This window comes from Hemitrygon akajei, chromosome 8 (assembly GCF_048418815.1).
Source record: "Hemitrygon akajei chromosome 8, sHemAka1.3, whole genome shotgun sequence".
NCBI lineage: Eukaryota > Metazoa > Chordata > Chondrichthyes > Myliobatiformes > Dasyatidae > Hemitrygon > Hemitrygon akajei.
Genome location: NC_133131.1, coordinates 113,470,411 through 113,495,785, shown reverse-complemented (window position 1 = coordinate 113,495,785; position 25,375 = coordinate 113,470,411). Strand labels below are relative to the sequence as shown.

Here is a 25,375-nt window from a genome sequence, read left to right as displayed (position 1 = left end):
GATTCCCCTTGCTGAATCAAGTGGAACTTCTATAAAATATCTTTGTTACAGTGTTTTGCGACATTATGTGCGGCTGTAAGTTTGTCTTGGTTTACCAGCATCTTTGATCCATTTGCTCCTGCCTTAGATTCTCATCATATGAAGGTTAATGCCAATGGCAATGATGTTATACTTAAACAATACTGATTTTTGGAAGAATAGGATGTAAGCTTGAATTATCCCTGAATACGCTACTAGATGAAAAGTGAGGTTATATTAATAATGTTGATTTTTTTTCTGTACCACTGCAGGGCGCATACATGTTTCAATCGCTTGGATCTTCCTTCATACCCATCGTATTCTATGCTGTACGAAAAGCTACTCACAGCAGTGGAAGAAACCAGTACCTTTGGTCTTGAGTGAAAGAAGTGCTCACTTCTCATGATGAGTTGCACTACTGCATAAGCAAGGGCATCCTTGTCTTTACGACGTGAGAAGCACAAAATGAGCATGTGCAAAGAAGATGCCTCAAATGTAAAGTATTATGACACCTCTTGATTTCAAGAAAGGAAGAAAACATTGATGTTGAACCATTGTAACTACTTTCCTGCTTGGATTCATTTTTTTATTTTTGTAAATAAACATTTTCTCCTAAACAAATGGATTATAGACAATCTCATGCAATTAAAGCCATTTTCTTTCTTGACAGGACCATTTATGTTAAAGTCAACTAATGTAACCTCATTAACACATCTTCGCAAATTAATGTGTAAGAATCATTGATTGTAATCACATTCAGTTACAAAATCACGAAAGAGGGTCTATCTTTGATTTGTGGAATATTTTATGGAACTTCACTATCAGACAACTACATAATAATTAGCTGATTGGCTGGTTCGAAAGTCACATGATACTCAGGCTGCACTTCCTGTACAATCATGCTGCTGTATAAGAATGTCAATAAAACTAATTTGTTATGCCACAATATTTATGGTAGTCTTGTTATGCAGTTTCTCCTCAGATGATCCAAAATCAGTTGGCTATATGATGGTAGTTGTCAATGTTAAGTAGAGACATAACAAGGTCATTGTGATTCATTGCAGATTTGACTTAAATTTATTGTTTTAAAACTGCAGTAGAGTTATGGTGCAATGTTCAAAAATCCTGTGTTCTGTTTTTTTTTGTATTAGCTTCCATGGAAAATAAATACACTTGGTATATTTTCCTAGCACCACACCACCACATCCTATTTTCAAATGTAAATTTGGTATGTCACAGAAAGCCAGAATTTCATCAAGTAATGGCACCAATGTAGCCAGTGGATATTAACCAGTTCACTCTATTCTATCAAGTTCTGTAAGCAGTGTCAAACTTTTAATTTGAAGAGGTTTTATTATTATCAACAGAGCCATTGTTTTTAGTTGGGAAATTTTGCTGTATAGAATGGCATCTTTAATTTGATGTTGTTTTGTTATCCTTCGTGGAAATATTTCAACTGATCTTTCCATTTTTTTCTAAGGAACAAATCATTAAATAAGTTCATAATTGTAAATAGCTTTTCAGTTGCAAACTATGTAAACTGAAAGTGGAGGATAAAAAATGTTACATGTGTCATTTGTACTTCAAGGAAGATAAAGTGACATGGAAAAGAGAATGAACAATAGATACTGGTAAAGCATACATAAACATTCCATTTCATATGCAAAATAATAAAAATCAACTAACATTAAGGTGCATAAGAATGCTGAAATAGAATATAAATCTTAATAAATATATTTTGCATTTTAATACAGCCACAGTAAAATGTATACAAAACGCTGGTGGAACACAGCAGGCCAGGCAGCATCTATAAGGAGAAGAACTGTCGACATTTCATTTGAGTCCTGACGAAGGGTCTCGGCCCGAAACGTCAACAGCGCTTCTCCCTATAGATGCTGCCTGGCCTGCTGTGTTCCACCAGCATTTTGTGTGTGCTGTTTGAATTTCCAGCATCTGCAGATTTCCTCATGTTTGCACAGTAAAATGTAGTTAATTTTAATATAATTTAAAATAAAGATGTATTTTAGAATTTGGAAAAAAGACACCATTTTAAATATGTACAAATCAAATGAATGGATGGCTGGTAAAAGAAATTTCAGCCAGTGGTGTCATTCACTGAATGAGATGACATTTCAATCACAACTGAATTTGAATGTTACTTAGAAGAACGAAAACCAGTAATTAATTGGCTTATTTGACACACACATACCAAATGTCTATGGATAATAAATGGAAACTATGATCTTTTGAAACTATTAACTATTGGAGAAATTGTGAAAAATTCCACTAATAACAAATATAGTGAATTATAGTAGTGGTGTTCTTTAGGCTGAATTTAGGGCTTCAGATAGTTTGTGATTTTTTTCATATCTGGAATCTAGTACCAGATTGGATTTTTGTTTATCAACCAAGGATTTTGGGTTTAATTGAGAATTCTTTAACTATTACTTATCTACATTCAGCATTTGTTATTTTATGCTATGAAAATATTTTTAAAATACTACATTCACAGCATACTCTGTATCATTGGAAAAGGAGTAGGCCATTCAGCCACAAGAGCTTCTTGTAGCATTTCGACCATTCAATTAAATCATGGCAAATATGAACTCAGCAGCCACTTTATTAAGTACCTCCTGTACACAATTAAGTGGCCACTGAGTGTAAGTCCTTGGTCTAATGCTGCTATGGCCCCTCCAGTTCAAGGTTCAAAGTGTTGCGTGTTCAGAGATGCTATTCTGCACACCACTTTTGTAACACGTAGTTATTTGAGTTACTGTCGCCATCCTGTCAGCTTGAACCAGTCTGTCCTCTCTCTTTAACAAGCCATTTTTGCCCACAGAACTGCCACTCACTTGATATCTTTTGTTTCTTGCTCCATTCTCTGTCAACTCTAGTGACTGTTCTGTATGAAAATCCCAGATCAAATTCCTGAAATACTCAAACTATCCTGTCTGGCACCAAAAATCATCCTATGCTCAAAGTCACTTAGATCACATTTCTTCCCTATTTTGATGGCCTGACCAACAACTAAGCCTCTTGACTGTGCCTGAATGTTTTATGCTTTGAGTTGCTCCCATATGATTGGCTAATTAGGTATTTGTGTTAATGAGCAGGTGTACCTAATAAAGTGGCCACTGAGTGTATGACTTAACTAGACTTACCAACTTGGTTTTGGAGCATTTCTTCAACATTTTGTGGAAAGAGTGTCTTCTGACTTTGTCCTTGAATAGCCTACTTCTCGTTTTAAAATTCGAGAGGTGTAGGGAGAGAAATTTGTTCTAGCTATCATTGCTTTTGATACTGAAGTAGGATCTTTATGAATGCTCCATTGATATTTATTGTTCATTCTCTGCATTGAGCCTGTTGTTTTGATTACCATCTTTTGTTTTGTAATCATTTCACCTCTGTGAAGAAAAATACCTTAATAGAACAACAATGTCGCAGTTCCATTCACAAGTAAGTCCTGCTGTTTTGGTTTCTGAAAAAACATAACCTCTACCTATCATTCTAACTGTAGTTCAATTGCAGGAGATTTCATTAGGGTAATTTTGCATGGTTTTGTGCCTTGGCCAGAATCTTGGAGTCCCAAAGATGAAACTGCAATCAGACAATCCCCTGATGATACAAACTGCAGGGAAAGAACGAACCTTGCATTTCTATTGATTGCATCTTTCTTCACCTTCAGTGAAGCGTTTTTGAGATTTGGTCATTGTTTAAAGTAGAAAATGCAGCAGTCTGTGTACACCAATTTCCCAAAATGATAAAAGATGACCAGATAATCCGATAAGCCTAAAAACTCTCCTGTTCTGTGTTAAAATTATGCCAATGGAAATTTTACATTAACACGAACAAGCAGATGTGACCTTTATGCCACATCTGAGAGGAGGCCCCTTCAAAAGCACTGCACATTTTCATTATTACAGTAAACATACAGTGGCAATTTCAAAAGAGTGATTTTCAATGTTGTTGGGGAGGGGGATGTTTAGACACATGCTTCCCTTGAAAAAGTAGTTGTTCCTCGATTGTTATTCATTACTTTAATCTATTTCAATGTGCAGACAAAAGCCATGCTGGAAACATCAAGTATGGGTTCAGATTTGATTATGATATACGAGGATATTCAGCCCATTGAGTCAATGCTAACTCAGATCAATCATATTCCTCTACTAATTTCCCCTGTATCTAATTCACCCTACTTGTTTTGGGGCATGGGAGAAAACTGGAGCACCCACAGGAAATCCCTGAGATTACAGCAAGAACATGCAAACCGTAGACAAGTAGCATAGGAAGCCAGGATTGAAATCCAGGCACTGGCACTGTGAGGCAACAGCATGACTTGCTATATCACTAGGCATTTACAACCTAAACCATCAAAAATGGGTGCAGAAGGTAAGATGGTGAAAAAGACTTTCATTAGTGAGGGCATAGAATAACAGAGCCTGTAGGTAATGGTGCAAATTGACAAACCTTTAGTTAGGTCAAAGGTGGAGTTCTAGTTGCCGCTCTGTAGGAAGGATGTGGTTACACTGGAGAGGAGGTTTGCTAGGATGTTGTCTGGGGCAGAATGTTTTAATCATGAGGAGAGACTGAATAGGCTAGGTTTGTTTTCCTTGGTGTGAAGGAGGTTGAGGGGCAACCTGGTAGATATATACATAATTATGAGAGACGTACATAGGGTGGCTATTGAGAAACATTTCTTAATTACAGAAATATCTAAAAATAGATGGCGCAAGTTTAAGCTGAGAAAATGTGCAAAAAAAATAGTTTCACCCATAAAGTAGATGCTTTTTTTGTGTACACTGCCTGAGAAAGTGGTGAAGATAGGTACCCATACAGCATTTAAAAAGATATCTGGATGAGGACCCGAAAAGACCAAGTGCTGGTGTGGGTCGATAGTTGATGGTCGGCATCAATGTGGTGGGGGGCTTGTTTCTGCGCTGTGTGCTTCAATGTATTGTGATCGAGCTTTTCATTAACTTTCATTAATCCCAGCAAAAATTTTATCAGTTGAAAGAATACATTGAATACATCTTTCTGACAATGTGTTTTAAAAGAAATAATGTCAAACAGTCTTGAAATATCAATTTATTGCAGTTAGAGAGAAACCAAGAGTATTAAAAAATTTTGGAAAAGCTACTAATATTGACAAATGTAACTTGATCAGATATTTTTGATCTCTTTAATCCCGATATTCTTACTTGTGAATTTTTTCAAACTATTCTTTTTTTTTCTAAATTGATTTTCTGTAGAGGTATTAAGATAGAAGCACGTTGACACATCACTGATTTTTATGTTATCTATGAAGAGCCACAATAACCAGATTTAATTATTTGCATAATAAAGGAAGATAATTGTATTTCATGTAAGTGATCTTCAGTAATTATGAAACCAATTAAAAAGTATTTCTTTATATTCTGCCCATTGACATATAATCAACTGATTGTTAAAGCTATGAAATGATAGGTAAGTTTAGCAAAGTGTTTGCCACATTTTAATTACTGCTCTGTTTCTTGTCTAGAAACACCTCAGCTAGAAATATGAGAAGGCTTCCATCTTGATCCCTATCAAGACTATTATGTTGCTACTTAGCAAGTGATTGTTGTAAATCCACATTCATAATTTCACTTGGCCTACAGTCCTTTAACTCATCGAAGAACTTAATATATTTAGTCAAGCACAAGTTATCATTGAACTATATTTTCCCCATTGCCAGCTAAGTTTGACCCAATTATTGGCTCTAGAAGAGTCTCTACCAATGATAAAAACAGACTGGTTTATAATTGGTGGGTTTATTTTCCTTTCTGTTTATAGACATTACCCAATCTCTCACTTCATTAAAAGATCTCCAACCTGTTCATTTTTTTTCTAATAGGTATAGCTTAATAGTTCTGGATTCACCCTTTGCCCAGAGGGGAGAGCATGAAGATCTAGGGTAATGCTCCAGGACAGCATTGAAAGAAAGTTGCAGTGTTGGATGAGACACTGAACTGTACACTCAATTGATAGTAAACATCCATTGGTGTTACTTATTTTTTCATTTATTGAGATAAATAGGCCCTTTGAGGCACACTGCCTTGTAATCCCTTGATGTAATCCACCCCTAATTTACAATTTGGACCCTGGGAGGAAACCCACACGATCACGGGGAAAATGTAGAAACTCCTTACAGGCCACAGCAGGAATTGAACCAGGGTCACCTGTAATGTAAAGTGTTGTGCTAACCACTATGCTACCATGCCACTCTGGGGAAAAGCAGGAAAAGTCTCCTTGATTTACTAACCTCTTTCTATCCTTCAATCTACAGCTCCAAAACAGATTAACAGGTTATTGTTACATTAGAATCAGAGGATAAAAGAAAACTGACAACATTGAATGAGACCTATCAACCAACTGTGTCACAACCTGTCAAAACAGAAACCTCCAGTTTAATCTCACCTTCCAAACCTGGTCCAAATCAAGACATGGTTCTTCAAGAACATGTGCAAGTAAATGTTTAATCATGATGATGGTTTCTGCCTTTAGATAGCATTCCCATGTGACAAATGCAGTGATCTTACTTCACTTTATTCATAATATCTTTTGTTCATACCTACTCTCCCATCCACTCTCATGCTTGTTCATTTGCTCCCTCTCTGCGTTGCACGTGGGGTTCTTGATGTTAGACATCGGTGCAGTACTGAGGTAAAAGGTCTTATTGAATGATGGAGCAGGCCTGCTCTTGCCTTTATTTCTTACGTTTCCTCCAACTTTTCAGGCACTGAGTTCCGAACTTTATTCAAACACTTTTCCTTCAACTAATACAACCCTATTATTCCTACAACTCTGAGAATTTTCTCTACATACCTGTTCCTAAAGTTCCCACTGACTATTTGGGGATCTATGATCCAGCCCCACTTGAGTGACCCTCACCTTCCTGTTTCTAAGTTCTACCCATAAGGGCTCACTGGCCAATCCTCCAAGAATGTCATCTCTAAGTACTGCTGTTGTGTCCTCTATTACCAAAAAGGCTTCACCTTCTCCTTACTTACCCATACCTCTGTCATGCCTGTAGCATATTTACCTTGGAATATTGAATTGTCAGTTCTGCCCTTCTTTTAGCCATGGTTCTATTATAGCTATAACATCCTATCCTCTCAGCCAATCCATGCTCTGAACTCGTCTGCCTTATCAGTTCAACTTTGTGCATTGAAATAATTACAGTACAACTAGGAATTCCTTTCCCTGCCATTATTGTGACCTTGGCTATCTTGATGACTGAACTTGCTCTTGCTGGCTACTGTTTTGTCCCTTGACTTGGTCCTGCTCAGTGTCCCACCCCCTTGTCAACCTAAATTCAACACATGTACCGGTATTTCCTTTCCCCTCTGGTTCTCCTCTGTTTAAAATGCAATTTGTTGCTCTTGTACAAGTTGTCTCTCCCCAAGGAAAGATCCCAATGGTCTAAGAATCTGATTCCTTGCCTCCTGCACGGGCCCCTCAGCCACAAATTCAGCTAGCCTATCTTTCTATTTCTGACCTTGCTAGTATGTGGCACTGAAACCAATCTGGAGATCACTACCTTTGAGCTTCTGTTTCTTTACCTAACCCTCTATATTCATTCTGCTGAAACTTATCCCTCAATTTACCTATGTCATTTGTACCAATTTGTGCCGTACAATAACCTCTGAATGTTGCCCTTCTGCTCGACAATTTTCTGCAGCTACTCCAATATATCCTTAAGCCTGGCACTCATGAGGCAACACAACATTCTGATATCTCCTCCGCACCCACAGAATCTCCTGTCTGTCTCCCCTCGCTATTGAATCTCCCATTACTTCTGTCCTGTCTGACTGCACCCTTTCAACCTGGAGCTCAGAGTCAATCACAGTGTGAGAGACCTGAGTACTGCTGTCAGCCCCGGAAAGAGCATCTGCCTCAATAGCATTCAAAAAGTTATATCTGTTAGTCAGGGGAATCACCACAAGGGAACCCTGTATTGATTGCCTACTCCACTTACTTTTCCTGGTGGTCACCCATCTAACTTAAGCCCATATTCTGGGAACCACTACCTCAGGTAAGGTCTCATCTATGAAACTTTCAGCTTTGTAGAAGATCCTGAGTTTATCCAACACCAGCTTCTATTCCTTGATCTCATTGCACTTTCCAGACCCTACTGCACTGTACTTAGTTGTAGTCATTAGGGAGACTGTGAGGTCCCCTGACTTCCCACATTTTGCAGGAAAGGTGTTGCACAGAAAACACAATCTCATCCAATTCTTCTTCACTGCTACAATTTTCCAGGACAATATCTGTAAATTTTCCCCCTACCCTTTCCAAAGCAGTCATAACTTCCCTACATTTTGATGACCTAATACTGTATCCTATATTCAAACAATGATCTAATCAGTAAATTATATAATTTTATCAAAACTTCCATGTATTTATATAGTGTTCCTCAGCTAATGAAAGATAGCATCCCCATGTGTTTTAAACAAAGTTACTGACATCTCCTGTTTTCCTTACAGATCTGTGTTCAAGCACTCCAAGGTTACTGACATCTTCCACACAACTCAGTATTATTTAATCTAGCATGTGATCCTTTGCCTAATCCATCCTTTTCTGGATTAGTAATAACTTTATTTTATTTATATAGCACCTTTCATATCTTAAGATGCAGGCTCAAAGTGCTTTATGTAGGTTGTAAAAATAAATCAATATAGTCATAAAATATGAGACAAAATTTAAAAATCATAGAATGCGTAAAATAAAATGTAATTGAATATACCAAATTATGTAAGTGCAATCAACATCAATAGACATTAAGTAATCCTATAACTAGGATTTTTTTTTTAGAAGTAGTTTTTAAGAAGCATTTTGAAACACTCCACAGTACGGTTTTTGGTGCATAAGAGCAAAAGGGCGCATAACCATTTCTTATATGTTCGGCTTTAGGAACACTAAGAAAACCAATATTTAGAGATTTTAGATTATCATTAGCGATGTAAGGGGATAGACACCCCAAAATATATGGAGGAGTGATTATTCAGAGCCTTATGTAAGAGTATTTCAAAATTGATTGTGAAGGACACAGGCAACCAGTGTAATGATGACAAAACAGGTTAAATGTGCTCAGATTTTCTTTATTTTTTGGTTATGATTCTTGCTGCTGCATTTTGAACAAACAGCAGTTGATTTATGTCTTTCTTAGGCAGTCCTGAAAAGAGTACATTACAATAGTCTAATCAGCTAAAAACAAAAGTGTGTATCAATTTTTCTGCATTCTGAGATAAGAAATCAAACTCTTGCAATGTTCCTTAAATGAAAGAATGCAGTCTTAATAATATGGTTTATTATTGATGGATTAGATTCCATTAACAAATTCTCTAACTGGTGCAGGTCATGACCAGGCCATCTGCTTGCAATCTACAGCTTTCCTCCTCACTATCAACTATAGATAATTTTTGCATGCTACATTTAGATTGAAATCAATATATACAATAAAAAGTAAGTGACTGAGTAGTCAAGCCCTCAGGAAACCCACTTTTAACAGCCTTCTGGTCATAAAAGCAGCCATTAAACATTGCCATTTGCTTCCTGCCACTGAACCAATTTTGGATTCAATTTGGCCAATCCCCAGATCGCATGGACTTTTTGAGTACTTTGTTTAAAGCATGTAGATTACATTTAACACTGCTGTTATTGATCTTGTTTTCTTCTCAAAGCAGATTTCCCCCAATACTGTTCCTGTTTAATTTGTCTTTCTAAATGAACTTTTGTACTGACATTAAGAATGGATTCCAATAACTTGCCATAGATTGATGTTAAACCAACTAGACTGTAATTTCTTGGTTTCATCGCTACATCCTTTAAAAAAGGTTTGATGTTATCAACACTCCAGATCTTCAGCACCAATTCAGTCGCCAAAGTGCACTGAAAAATTGTAGTATCTCCACAGTTATTTTGTGGTGGCCAGAAATGCATTTCATTTGGGCTTGGTGATTTATCAGTTTTCAAGGACAGTGAATCCTTAACAAATCTCTTATTAATATGTTTATCCCATCTAATATTTCACACTAAACTACAGTGTCATCACCATTCCCTTTCTCGTGAAGGCAACTGCAAAATATTAATTAAGAACCTTGATATCTAGTTTCCATGTGCTACATTATTGGCCCCATTGTTTCTTTATTTAGTGAGTATAGACTGCATAACATTCTCTGCATTATGACAGTTTAAATGGTTCAAATGATTCCATTTATTATCAGAGAATGTATATAGTATACAACCTGAAATTCTTACTCTTTGCCGACATCCACGACAAACAGAATAATCCCAAAAGAATGAACGACAGAATAACATTCGAACCCCAAAGCCCCCTCTTACCCCCTCCCCCGCGCAAGCAGCAGCAGCTTCGACAAAAATTTAAAAAATCTTCTCTGGCCGAAAAGCTTCGGAATGACCTGAAGCTGTGAAAGTCTCCACAGAAACGCAATTTTTTCTGCTCTGTTGCCTCAGTATCCTGTGTTCGTGTCTCCACTTCCGCGCAGGATAGTGTATTTTTAATATCGTAATAAGATTATTCCATAAACGCTGGTGGAAGTTATAAGAGGGTAAAAATAAACATTGAATTAGCTAACCTTCACCTGAACGGCTCTTTAATAGGATTGTTTCATTGGCGTTTTAAATGGAAACGGCAGCATGCGCTCGTCCGGTGCTGTCAATCAGCGGCGTCTCCATGGTGATGGCGGCGGGGCTGGGGGAGGGGGTGTAGTCTGGCCGCTGCCTGGCGAGAGTCGCTCACTCGGCGGTGGATGAGTGCGGCGTTCGTGTCGGGACACCGGTGTTGCTCGTCTCTCACCCGCGCTGACTGCAGCCGCCATGACCCACCCACGAAGCGGGCTGGTGTCCGACATCCAGACCCGAATCTGTAGCGACAGCTTCAACAACTGCTACACGCTGGTGGGCAAGGAGCTCGGGAGGTAAATTGGGCACGGTTGGCAGTGAGAGGGCTTCGGACTAAGGGACAGACACCGGGGGGGAGGCCGCGTGTGGGGCCAGAGAGAGATCCCCTTTTCTATTAAAAAAGAGTAAATTTGTTGTACATTGTGACTGAGCGAGGCCGCGCATTGTGATTTATGTCCAAGTAGTTAAGGGTGTCCTCTCAAATTGAAACAGCCATGGTTACCCCACATCTCTATTCGATATAACGAGGAGTTCTCTAAAAAGATATAAATAAAAACGAAACTCTTTAGCACCTTTTGAAGGCTGACAGTCTTTAATAATGATCCATACAGCCGAGGGCTAAGGGACTCGGTTGAATTACTTTAGGCGGCTAACTTTTATCCTTTTGATGTTGGACGAAGTTGCAGAGGAAATTTGTGTCCGAGGCAGATGCTCAACATATTCTGATGACCTGTTGCGAGTTTTGAAAGTTTGTTCACTGCTTTTCATTACATACAAGTAATGTAGGTTCTGCAACACTCATTATTATAAATGAGTTGTGACTGTTGGATTCTAGAAGAGGAAGTATTCAGTGCTTTGGTATCTAGTAGTTTGCATTTAAAAATATTTAGAGCTGTACTTTCCCTTATCGATATAACCAGATGATTTTAGAAAGTCCAAAGGAAGCTGGTACTGTGCTACTATTGAGGCTGCTGTAATGCCTCACAAAGCTTATGAAAGATTCTTTAATTGATGTTGCATTGTGAATTTTGTGCTCTGACTTGCGTCTTTACTAAGTTCTACGTTATTTCACATTTGTTTGTGAAGTAATTTAAGTTAAGAAAATGGACTGACTACGCTATTGCGCAATGGAAGCTTTAAAACTACGTTTGGGGATTAGATACTTTCATCTGTATTTAATCGTTGCTTATTAAATGGAAAAAGAAATACAAATTGATACGTTCTGGTACACAAGCTGCAGTGTTTAGCAAGGACGTAGTTCCCAAATTGACCTATTCCCATTGGTTAAATCCAGATGCAATAAGAGAAAATTACCAGAAATAGTCTGATGTTTCTGTCTAATAGATGTAAACTATAATGTTCTGGCACTAAAGGTTATTTGTTTTGTAAAGAGGAATAAATTTCATGCAGAATATTCACCAATTTTGTTTTGTCATTAGAAATATTGCTGCAATTAACCTCCCATTCAAAGAATTTGATTAAAGGTTAACCAATCCGGATTGTTAAGCGAAGTCTTTATGAAGTTTTTGAGAAATGAGGAATTAACTAAGAAAATATTTACATGGAAAGGGAAGTCTGAAGGACTTATTACTTACTCATTTAATGGGGAAGATAAAGTCAACACTATTGATATGAATAAACTCAGATTTTTATATTTCAGTATTGATATAAACTGAGCCCAATTTATAGCATTTTTGAATCAGATTATTAAATTCAAGATTATTTGTTTTTAATGTCTGTTCAGTGTGATTGAACTACTCACCCTGAGCTGCATCCTTTCCCAAGAGTAACTCCAGCTTTGTGTATTTAAACATTAGATTGATGATCTGCAGTGAGTCAGTCCACTTGGGGCAGCAAAGAAACTGTTTCAGATTCCCACCAGTCTATTTAACTGAGTTGTTTTGCCACAGTTCAGCAATTTAGCTGCACACTCTATGCTCAAGATATAAAGATTTGTTAGGATGAAGTATATTAAGATCTTCATATTTCTTTACAGTACTTCAGTGCAAGCATGTCATGGAGATAAGGGGATTCTGTCACTTGTCTGAAAGCTCTCCATAAATTATGAAGCTTTCGATATAAACACTGTCTGCTTTGAAGATTCCTGAAGCAGATCTAAATAAAATAAGTAAATTACCTAGATTGTCAGAGATAGTAAATCAGATGGTTTCCTTTCATTATTGGAGAAAGTGCACAAGAATATTTTGGTTTCATTGATGTTTTTTCTCAAACAGTTTCCCCTCCCAAGTTGCACACTAACCTATTTTGGAAATGTTTCACTGTGTCTTCATCAGTGCTGAATCCAAATCACCAGCGATGCTGTGAGACACAGGGAGTCAAAGTACATGTAGTTTATTTGTTGAGTCTTCACCTTCTGTGTCTGGAACTTTATAGAAAGGTTTTTGCAGCTGAAGAAATTGTTAGTCTTTTAAATTTAGAGATACAGAATGGTAACAGGCCCATCTGGCCTAACAAGCACCCGGTGCCCAATTATGCCCATGTGATCTACTAGCCCATGTGGCTTGGGAACATGGGAGGAAACCCATGCAGTCATCGGGACAGTGCACAAAGTCCTTACAGACAGTAGCCGAATTGAACACAGACTACTGGCAATATAACAGGGTTACACCAGCTGCTATGCTACCAAGCCGCCTGTTGAAATGCTAGTTTCCTTAAGAAAATAATTTGTAGTCTTGGATCACTGGTGCATACTATGTTGATTTTCTTTTTCAAGAACTGATTCATTGCGGCACATGTTTTTGTCTTCTCTGTGACTTGGTGTTAATTTTGTTCAATTTGCATGTTCACTAGCTGTGGCTGGAATATCTTCCTTTCTTGGGCTCTAATGATATTGACTCACGTGGACTCTTAACCAAAAATATTGAATGCTGTTTATTCGTGAATGTTTGTGGGTTCTCTTTGGGAGCATCTTTAACCATGTCTTCTGCATTTCCTGTAAGAAGATCTTGGTAAAGCCCTCCCCACCATTGAGCACACCTAGAAGGAGTGCTGTTGCAGGAAAGCAGCATCCATCTTCAAGGGCTCTCACCACCCAGGCAATACTCTCTTCTCACTGCTGTCATCAGGAAGGAGGCACAAGAGCCTCAGGACCCACAACACCAAGTTCAGGAACAGTTATTACCTTCAACCATAAGGCTCTTGAACTAGAGGGGATAGCTTCACTCACCCCAATACTGAAACTGTACCCATATCCTGGACTCACTTTCAAGGTCTCGTCATCTTGTGTTTTTGATATTTATTGCTTTTTTTCTTTGTATTTGCCCGGTTTGTTGTCTGTCAACATTTTTTTTTTGTGTCTTCTGTTCAGTTTTTTATTGATTCTGTTGTGAATCTCAGGGTAATATATGGTGACATGTATGCACTTTGAACTTGTGTATAATTCCCAGGAGAAGAATGCAAAGAAACTTGTAAACTAAGGGGGGACTCTTCAAAATTTGTTTCCCCCTATCTTCACAGCATAATATCTTGGATCATGTACGCTTACCTCCAACCTGTAAGAAGATCTTGGTACACAAGCTCTACCTTGCAGGTTGAAACTTTCTCTTTTGGATTTGTCTTTCCTGTACTTTACATGCATGGCACATAAATAGAGCTGCTTATGGTCACAGTGGCTAATCTTCACCTGACCTTTATGTTTAGAAATGCATCAAGTAAGGTTTAGCATTTAGTTTATGTTCTGATGTACCAAAAAGGGACTCAGTAATGACACTTTACTATGAAAAAGGCATGTGTTCTAGCAGATTATTTTTCTCTTCCTATCATCTCAGTATCTTTTTAATTAACAAAGTGGTTTCAATGGTCACAAGGTTGGTTAGAGATTTGGCATCGTGGAGGATCATTACCTTGGAGTCTCAGAGCTCTGTCACATTTTGCAGTGTTTTTGGCTATGATGATGGTCTGAGCCTTTTAACAGCCCACAGCATTGACTTATAGGCCTAAATCACTTTCTTCAGTGTGAAAGAATAGATGCCTTTCTTAAACTTGATGCTATGTTGATGAGGTCTTCTGAGCACTTTCTCCTCTATTCAAAGGGGTTTCCCCTTGGGTTTGTCTTGATTGCACAGACAATTTTCAATATCCTGCGGAGTGGACGATGGGCCGAATGGCCTGCTTCTGCTCCTATATCTTATGGTCATCTCAGCCTCAGTGATTTTTGGAAATTATTTTATTCCCTGCTGTAGCTTGGTGGGTGTTAATTTGAAATTGTGTTGGCTTCCTATATCTGCATTAATTAGACTTGGGCACAAGTCAAATCTAATTTTTCCCTCTGCCAAATCAGCCTACAAACCTTGAAAATGAATTTTGTCTTTCATCACATTATTAAGGCACTTTAATCTCATCAGAGATGGGTGGTCTTGCCTGCCCAAGCTATCACCACTATGTACATCAACGTGCCACTTGCTAGTGTCTCACAGCCTTTTGGTTTGTTTAGCTCTTCCACCAGCTTTTTCATCATTTGGGTCTATTTACTGTAGATGGTTTGGCAGTTTGGTTTGTTATGTGTGACCTCTTGAGTTATTTGTTAAATACATCTTCATACTATGCCAGAAGCAGCTTTAAATAAAGTTGTAATATTTACCTTGACTATCAATCCACTCTTCACACTTTCAACCATTCTTCCCCTCATGAAATTGGTTTCTCAATAGACATAAGTATGATTAAACTTCTTGGGCGTCCAGCCAGGCACAGGTATCAATTATAACCGTTTCAAAGACAAACTCTGCCATCTTCATCAGGGATGATTCGGACATCATACGCAGAGTTCAGTCATCATACACACCGGGAAAACACTAGATCCTTTTTCAATCATAAGCATAAACAGTAGCTTGATCTTTGGCCCATTATAGAGTCCTGCATGTTCCATTTGTCCTTGTACATGTGGAATCTTATCAGAGTATATTCTCAATATTAAATTATTCACTAATGGAACTGCCCTGTGGTTTTGGTCAAATGTTTCTCTTCCCATGATGAAGCAGTCTGTGGTTTTATCAACAGGTGTACACTTGTAAAACACTTGTACAGGTGTTTTAATTATTAATCTTTGAATTTGAAAGCATTGCCTCTATCACAGTTGTGTGACTGATTAAAAAATGAATGCTGCATTCCTCACAGGGTGCTACTTGACTTTGCTTGTTTGGGCTGCTGAATTTTGTTTAGTCCTAGGCACAGGATTTGTCCTTGCTTTCTGCAATTGAAACATTTCCCTGCTTTGCGCAGCCACACATGGGATGATGAGTCACATTGGAAACCATAGCAGAGATTCCCACCAGCCCCATTTCCTCATGTAACTTGCATGCGTGATTGAGCTTCCACCATTCAGCCTGATCTGTATTTAATGTTTACACAAACTCTTGGTGCTGGCTGAAAGTCCTTAAGATATTTTTGGAGGGCATTAGTTAATATAGCTATTAATCATGCTCCCAAAGATGTATGAGCATGTTGATTGGTCACTATAAATTGACCTGTGGTGTAGGTAGATAACAAAAGAATTCCTTTAGAGTTGATGACCATGTGATCAAGACTAAGTTGCAGGGACGTGTAAAATGGGAGAGCACTGCACTGTTGGGAGCTGCAATGGAATCAATGGATTGAAAGGCCTCTCTCTGCTGTAATAGACAGGTAGAAAAATACATTATATAAGCAGCGAAGCAAAAATTTAAATGATGGGAAGAAGTTCAAGCGTATTGCTTCAAAGGATCTTCATAAGTTGTCTTTGAAGCCTTTTGCAAACATTGTAACAATCCATAGAGCAAAAGGTGCTGGGGTTCATTTTATTGTCAAATTATGTATGCAAAATACAACTGAAATTTGTCTTCTCCAGATAGCCACGAAACAGGAAAAAGCATGGAAGTCGATGAAAGAAATGATATTAACTCTCCCCTGCACAAAAAAAACAGAAACTTGCAAACCCCTACCCCCTCCCTCGCTCAAAAACTAACAGATCACCCACACGGAAAACGGCAGCTAGAACATCAAACCCCAACCCCCCCCCCATTGTTGTTTTTTTTGAAAACACAACTGGCATATCGCCCACACAAGTGGGGGGGGGGGGAACAGCAAAAACACCAATGGGTTACTCGCACAGAAAAACACCAACAAAAACATCAACTCCCCTCAAATCCTCAACCCTTCTGTCGCACAAAAACTGAACATATCACTCATCCAGAAAACGGCATAGAGGACACCAAAACCCAACCCCCAGAATGCCAATCCTTAAAGATGTAACATATTCTTTAAAGGGGGACAACCTTAAAGCCACAGCTATTGTGCATAATCAATACTTCATTTGGCCTGACCCTGTTTAATTGGGGTAAAACCTGTCACAACTCCAGATCCTTTAAAGTTCATTAATATTTGGTTAATTTTACCCCCAGAATATATTATACTGATACCACTTTTACTTACAGACTTTGTCAGCTAAGGAGCTCAGAGAAGCCTATGTGTATTTGTACCAGCAGGTATTTCTCCTCTCTGTGTGGAGCCTGTTTGAAAAGTTTACTGCTTGAACCCCTTGGTCCCCCAGGACCTGCTGGAATAGAAATTTTGGTAAAGTTTTTTGTTCGTTTGTGTTGTTAGTTTTTGGCTACAAGGGGCTGCTACCTTTGGCAAACTTCTATTTCTCATCCACATGCAGGCTCTCTAACTGATCATAAATGTCCAGCGTGCAGACCTGTGCTATCCCTGAATCACGGGGTATTGTCTTCTGCTCCAGATTTCAGGTTTCAATAGTCCAGTGAGCACATCAGGCAGTGTTTGCATGCCTGTGACCCCCCCCCCCCCCCCTTTGTCTTATCCTAGATCAGGGGTAGGCAACCTTAGGCACAAATAATCTTCTAGCATGCGTTATTCATTAATTTGAGGCAAAACAGCACTAGATGTACAGTATTTAAATGGATAATTCCCATATTTCAAGTTTTTTATGGCATTTATCTGGCCCACCATCCGCTCATTAATACGCAATCCGGCCCACAGAGGCAAAAAGGTTGCTGACCCCTGTCCTAGATCTTGCCACCAAAAGGCAATTCCTGAGCAGAGTGTCTAGGCCAGTGGTTCCCAACCGTTTTTTGGACGTGCCCCACCTAATCACCTCTAAAATCCTGATGCCCCCTGTGGTGATATATAATTCTTATTATTCAAAAAGTGAACTCCTATTCACCTGGAGGAAGCCTAAAAGACCATTAACTTGGTTTAAACAAGCTTCCAAAGAACATGGCATTCATGAAAGAGAAAAATAAAAGAACCAAAGGACTGTTAAAGTTCTGAGGAAGAAATTACTAAGAAATTGTAAAAAAAAAAGAACATTAAGTGATATTAAAATAATAATAATAATAAATAAATAAAACAATGCCGATTCGTTTCTACAGCATACAAAGACAGATACACCGTTTAAAAGAGATGATGCAATGTACACACCTTCACACCACCAAGAACCGAAAGCTACTGCAAAAAGCAGCATTGGCGCGACCTCGTACGAGTTTCTTACGTGTTTGGACTTGTTCATTCGTTCCTTCCTACATCAGTCAATTCATTAATTTAATTATGAAAGCCATTTGATGGTTGTAATGATGGTGATACACTATATATACAGTACATACGCAATTACACATGTACATACACACAAGTATTTTTATGTATGCATACTGTATATACACATATGTATTAACTCGCACACACACTCATACTCACACAGACTTACTAGAAAAAATTCACTGTTAATAACTCATTCTCAAATTGCCCCCCTTAAAAATCAAATTACTCCACATTGGGAACCACTGGTCTAGGCTGATTAGCCATTATTAGTTTGATAATACAGTGAATTCCAGTTATTTTGTTCCAGTGAATTCAGTGCATTTTGGCCCAATTTGGTGGCTTCCCCAATTAGTCAAAGTTTCATGGAAAGTTAAAAAGATATAGTTAAAGAAAACAAACTGCCATTTAACTGAATAGCAAATTGTGTATCTGAATGAAAAACAGCAAATTAAAAACTACTGGTCCTACTGCAGTACTATAAAACTGTATTAGTTCCTAATAGTTGACAGGAATTCATTCAATGCACTCTGCCATGTTTTGATTGACTGTAAATGAAGAAAATAGCACAGACACCTAGTGTTTGTACTGGACTTCCTTCATACAATGCTTTTGATGATTGTATCCTCCATAGCTTTACTTTCATTGTAAAATTTATGTAGATTGTCCATACCTTCAGATTCTTTGTAAGTCCTAGCTTGATGAAGATGTGAAGTTGTTTCATTTTCCCTCTCATCTGTTTCTGGCATCTCCAAGCCTGAATACTTCAAACAACACAGAAAACCACTTTTGAATTGTCTTGCTGCTTATTTCTTGCCAATAAAAATCACTGCTTTTTAAATACAAATACACACAACTGGCGCTCTTTAAAAATTATTTGATCTAAGCATGGCTGAGTGTCTAACAGCCACACAAGTCACTAGACGTTTGCTAGTTAGAAACTGTTTGGCAACAGTTTCCTGTCCCAATTAAGTATCATAGTATCCCAAATAAACAAAGAGAATCCCAGCTATTAGTTATTCTTTAAGAGTTGTCCCAAATAAGTGGCTGGCCCAATTAATCAGAATCCACTAATTGTATTCTTCACTTCACAGCTTGTTCAATGAGCAACAGTGTTAATGTGTTCCATTTATCTATCTTTCACCTTCACAGCAAAATTTCCCAAGATGCTGCTTTGAAGTGTGATTGAACAAAAATGAAGTGCCGGGCTGTTTATCATCCTGTTGCTACAGGTTTTGGCAGCACCAGCAATTATTTCATATCTGTGGGTGCTTTCCTGCAGAGCCTCTAATGTGGGAAGTGTCAAAAGTTTGGGCAAACAGATGTTTAAGGAGGACCTTTTAAAAGAATAACAAAATGTTGTGGGAAGCAATTCCAAAGAATATTTTGGTTATGATTTGCATCTTGCTTTAAGATTGAGGTGATTAATATTAGCTCTGCATTCAACAATAGTCAATCACTCTTCATTCTCGCTCCCAGGTCTCTTCAATGGACCACGGTGCCCTTTGCCTTGTCCGTTCAAGAATTTGAGTAGGTGTTCTTGGTGTCATTTTAATGCAGTGCTTTAGAGTATTGTGTTGCTTATTTCAGATAAAACATTTAAATCAAATGCTGTTTATCTCTTCTAGTACTTTAGATGAGTGCTAATGGCCATAAAGTTATTTAGAAATGTAACTAATTGAGAGCCACCTTGTTGTTTGAGCCAGCAATATTCCCTCTGCCTACCCTACACAAAAGAATTTATTTCATCACTGGCTTTGGCATTTTGCATGGTGCTACTTGGTTGCATTGTTTGCTATCAGAAGTAAGTGCACTTAATATTTTTGGTAGCTTTTTGACAACTTTCCCAGCTACAGGTTCTCTCCACTTATTAGTAAGATCCTTCTAATGTGTGTGCCTGGATGAGTGCTACTTTAAACAGCTTTATGGATGGAAGAGGAGCTGCATTAGGCATTGTCTGTCTCTGTCATGCATCTCACAAGATAAAGTAAAAGTATAGATTACTATAGTGTAGAAGCCAGCCCTTCGGCCCATCTAGCCTATGTCAGCCTGGTCTTCTGCCTAGTCCCACCTACCTACACCTCTCATTCATATACATATTCAAACTTGAATGTTAAATTAAATCCACATCGAACAATTCCACTGGCAGCTTATTCCACACTTATGCCAACCTCTGAGTGAAGTTCACTCTCAGATTCCCTGTAAATATTTCACCTGTCACTGTAACCTATGACTCCAGTTCTAGTCTCACCATCCTGAAGGGGAAAAGCCTGCAAGCATTCACCCAATCTGTACCCCTCAATTTTATGTACCTCTATGAGATCTTCCCTCATTCTCTTGTGCTCCAGGGAATAAAGTCCAAACCTATTCAAACTTTCCCTTCAAGTCCTGGTAACATCCTTGTAAATTTTCTCTGAACTTTTTCAAGCTTATTGATATCTTTCCTGTAGAAAAGTGACCAGAAATGCACACAGATGTGGTGCTCCTTAAAACCTCTATTTGGCAAACTCTTGGCATCTCCCATATTCTCAAGGCTTGACAGGAAAGCACCTGCACATATGAAATGATTGCTGATACTGCCAAAGCCTGAAATGACAGGATGATAAATATCCTGGCACCATTTTTTTTGTTTGTTCACATTCCTGAGCAGTACCTTGGGAAATATTGTTAGGATGAAGGTGAAAGATAAATGGAATAGATTTTCACTGTCACTCATTGAACAAGCTATGAAATGAAACAAGATGTGTCTTTTTTTTTGGACCTCAGTGTGGCTGTCCAAATCCTACACAGTACAGTATACAGTTGTGTACTGGTTTTGCTTTGCATTTGCTGAAATATAATCGCAGAGCCTTAGATGTATCCAGTTTTAATGTTGTGAAGGATTGGTTAATTTTTTTTAAAAGAATGTATTACTCTACTTCCAGTGAGTACTGGGTAGCTCTGAGATATTTGCTTCTAGTAATGAAACAGATAAGAGAGAGATGAAGGCCAGTGGAACCAGGGTAGGGAGGGGCGCCAAGGGAGAGGAAACCCTGGGGAGTGGGTAAAGGGCAGATTGAACCGGGTTGGGGTAGGTAATGAGCTTGAGAGGCAAACGGATAGAGAAGGTGAACTAAGGGGGAGAGAGATCCTGGGTGGTTTGGGTGTAAACATGGAACACTGGGTGTATGTTACTTTTTTTTAAGTGACTGTTCATACCATCTGGCTAAAGTCTGCCCAAATGGAAAACAAAATGTTGTTGTTCTCCTGGTTTGTGTTTGCACTTGCCTTTGCAGTGGAGAAGGCTGAGGCCAGACAAGTAAGTGTGGGATTGGGAAGGGGAGTAGAAATACCATGCCAGCAGAAGCTTGAGATGACCATTATTGTCAAGGCTTTGGTGCGCTGACAAAGAGCCACCTTGTCACTGACTGGTCTCGCCATTTTAGATGAGCCAATAGATCAGGTTGGAGGAGGTACGTGAGAATCTCTCTCATCTGGAAAGGCTGTTAACCTGGATGGTGCAGAGGGCAGAGATGATATGCTGGATGTGGAAGCTAGGTGGGAACCGGGGGAATTCCATCTCTGCTCCTGAATGGTGGAAGTTGGTGGCAAAGTTAATAACATTGACCGGTTCTGCACAAGTGCAGGAAGCAGCACTAATGCAGTTGCCAGTGTAGCAGAGAAATAGTGCAGGGATGTGTGTTTGAGTGGGTTGGAAAAGGACTGTTCTATGTAGCCAACCACAATTGTTTTATTTGTGCACTACGCAGTTATTTTGCTCTGCATCTTTCAAAGTACTTACTTTTATTAATGGCCTTGAACATTTTTATTAGATCTACTATAAGCCTACAGACTCTCACAGCTACCTGGACTATTCCACTTCCCACCCTGTCTCTTGCAAAAAGGCTATCCCCTTCTCACAATTCCTCCGTCTCCGCTGCATCTGCTCTCGGGGTGAGGCTTTTCATTCCAGGACGAAGGAGATGCCTTCCTTTTTTAAACAAAGGGGCTTCCCTTTGTCCACCATCAACTCTGCTCTCAAACGCATCTCTCCCATTTCCCGCACATCTGCTCTCTCCCCATCCACCCGCCACCCCACTCGAGATAGGGTGCCCCTTGTCCTTACCTACCAGCCTCCAGGTCCAACGTTTAATTCTCTGTAACTTCTGCCACCTCCAACGGAATCCCACTACCAAACACATTTTTCCCTCCCCCCCCCCCCCCCACTTCTGCTTTTTGTAGGGATCGCTCCCTACGCGACTCCCTTGTCCACTCGTTTCCCCCCCCCCCCCCCCCATCCCTTCCCACTGATCTCCCTCCTGGCACTTATCCTTGTAAACGGAACAAGTGCTACACCTGCCCTTACACTTCCTCCCTCACCACCGTTCAGGGCCCCAGACAATCCTTCCAGGTGAGGCGACACTTCACCTGTGAGTCGGCTGGTGTGGTATACTGCGTCCGGTGCTCCCCGTGTGGCCTTTTATATATTGGTGAGAGCCGACGCAGACTGGGAGACTGTTTCGCTGAACACCTACGCTCGGTCCGCCAGAAAAAGCAGGATCTCCCAGTGGCCACACATTTTAATTCCACGTCCCATTCCCATTCTGATATGTCTATCCATGGCCTCCTCTATTGTCAAAATGAATCCAAACTCAGGTTGGAGGAACAACACCTTATATAGCGGCTGGGTAGCCTCCAACCTGATGGCATGAACATTGACTTCTCTAACTTCCATTAATGCCCCTCCTCCCCTTCTTACCCCATCCCTGACATATTTAGTTGTTTGCCTGTTCTCCATCTCCCTCTGGTGCTCCCCCCGCCCCCTTTCTTTCTCCTGAGGCCTCCCGTCCCATGATCCTTTCCCTTCTCCAGCTCTGTATCACTTTCGCCAATCACCTTTCCAGCTCTTGGCTTCATCCCACCCCCTCCGGTCTTCTCCTATCATTTCGCATTTCCCCCTCCCTCCACTACTTTCAAATCTCTTACTATCTTTCCTTTCGGTTAGTCCTGACGAAGGGTCTCGGCCCGAAACGTCGACGGCGCTTCTCCCTATAGATGCTGCCTGGCCTGCTGTGTTCCACCAGCTTTTTGTGTGTATTGTTGTTAACATTTTTATTACTTGCTTTTTGTTACAACTACAGCAAGTAACTGAAATTGTCAACATTACAGAGAAAGGAACAGGCACCGGGAAGATTTCTAATCATTCTGTAGATTGCAGCACTTTGATTAATATTCTTAGCTTAATGCAGAGTTGACATGTTTACATGTAAATAATCTTTTATTCAGTTAAGGCAAAAGCAAACTTTTCTTTGGTTGTTCTCCAAACAAAAATATTTTTCCAAAACAAACATAATCACCCATTCTTGCAGTTGAGATGAGATTTAACTCCTGATGTGTTCTGATTTTTTTTACATTTAAATTATTCAAATGTAAACAAACCAAAGACATCAGGGCAAGCAGTTGGTATCGTTGAATAATTATGCTGGTTCAGATAAAAAAATTTAAAAAGTTGAATTTGTGCATGTGACCCTTGTGTTATCAAAGATCAGGTCATGGAAATTCACCCTGACAGTATTCACAAATCTCAACAAATTTGGGGAAGAAAACAAATATCTGAACTTCTTTCAACTGCTAAAACATGCGCAAGTGGTGTGTCTGTGTTATCCTCATAATGACTTCCCTGTAATGTGTGGGTAGCCCATACAATAAATGTAAAACATTGCAACCAATGAGACACCTGTAGTCTTGCATAAAGCAACAGGTTGGGGAAAAGGCAGCTTCTTGCTGAGTCTTTATGCCCCTCCTCCTCTTCTACCCCATCCCTGATATATTTGGTTTTTCTCCCCCCTCTTTTTTTATTCTCTCTGCCCATCACTCTGCCTGTTCTCCATCTCCCTCTGGTGCTCCCCTCCCCCTTTCTTTCTCCCTAGGCCTCCTGTCTCATGATCCTTTCCCTTCTCTAGCTCTGTATCACTTTCGCCAATCACCTTTCCTGTTCTCAGCTTCATCCCACCCCCTCTGGTCTTCTCGTATCATTCCGCATTTCCCCCTCCCCCTCCTACTTTCAAATTCTTACTATCTTTCCTTTCAGTTAGTCCTGACGAAGGGTCTCAGCCTGAAAAGTCGACAGTGCTTCTTCCTATAGATGCTGCCTGGCCTGCTGCGTTCCACCAGCATTTTGCGTGTGTTTCTTGCTGAGTTGCAGTCTTCAGAACTTCTGAGGTTGAAGTGCAATATAGGGCTCTCAGGTTACAAATTAATTGACTTACAGAGATCCTACTATGCAAATTCTCCTTACACTTTTAAAGCATTTTTCAATAATAATCGAATGTTTTGTGGTATTCCTTAATGGCTCTCAATCAGCACAGGGGTGCCACAAGGCTGTATGTTTTGCCCCCTGCTCTACTTGCTATGCACACAGAGTATGACTGTGGAGGGAAGCTCCAGAGCCATATTCGTTTGTTGATGACACAACTGTCATGGGCTGAATCAAAGGTAGTGATGAATGAGCATATAGGAGGGAGATTGAAAATCTGGCTGGGTGGTGACACAACAACAACCTCCTACCAAGGAGGTGATTATTGACTTTGGGAGAAGGAAACTAGAGGTTCATGAGCCAGTCCTCATCAGGGGATCAAAGTTGGAGGGTGTTAACAACTTTAAATTTCAGAGAATCTGTCCTGAGCCCTGCTTATAAATGCAAGATGAAGAAAGCAGTGACTCTACTTAAGAGTTTGCAAAATTTTGGCATGAAATCTAATACTTTAACAAACATCTATAGATATGTGGTGGAGAACAGATTGACCGGTTGTAACACAGCTTGGTATAGAAACACCAATGCCCTTGAATGGAAAATCCTACCAAAAGTAGTGGATATGAGCCCAGTCCATCACAAAGCCTTCTCCACCATTGCACACATCTACACAGTGCTGTCGCAGGAAAGCAGCATCCATCATCAGTGACCCACACTACCCAGGCCATCTTCTCTTCTCACTGCTGCCATCAGGAAGAAGGTACAGGAGGCTGAGGACTTTCACCATCAGGCCCTTGAACGAGTGGGGATAACTTCACTCAACTTTACTTGTCCCATCACTTTCAAGAACTCTTCATCTTGTGTTCTTGATATTTATTGCTCATTTATTTTGTTCTTATTTTGTATTTGCACAGT

The 25,375-nt window shown here is 39.5% G+C and overlaps 2 protein-coding genes across 2 annotated transcripts in view; both read left to right on the top strand.

The window, feature by feature from the left end:
- The window catches only part of LOC140732165 (E3 ubiquitin-protein ligase HECW1-like), a 453,787-nt gene extending 452,823 nt beyond the window's left edge, over positions 1-964 (top strand). Inside the window, 1 exon segment of the mRNA XM_073054406.1 lies at positions 291-964. Coding sequence (XP_072910507.1) covers positions 291-402 — 112 coding nt within the window. The 3' untranslated portion in view covers positions 403-964.
- Positions 965-10,770: 9,806 nt separating this feature from the next.
- stk17a (serine/threonine kinase 17a) overlaps positions 10,771-25,375 on the top strand; it is a 107,384-nt gene continuing 92,779 nt past the window's right edge. Inside the window, exon 1 of the mRNA XM_073054405.1 lies at positions 10,771-10,976. Within this exon, the coding sequence (XP_072910506.1) occupies positions 10,876-10,976 (101 nt within the window). The 5' untranslated portion in view covers positions 10,771-10,875. The remainder of the gene's footprint in view (positions 10,977-25,375) is intronic.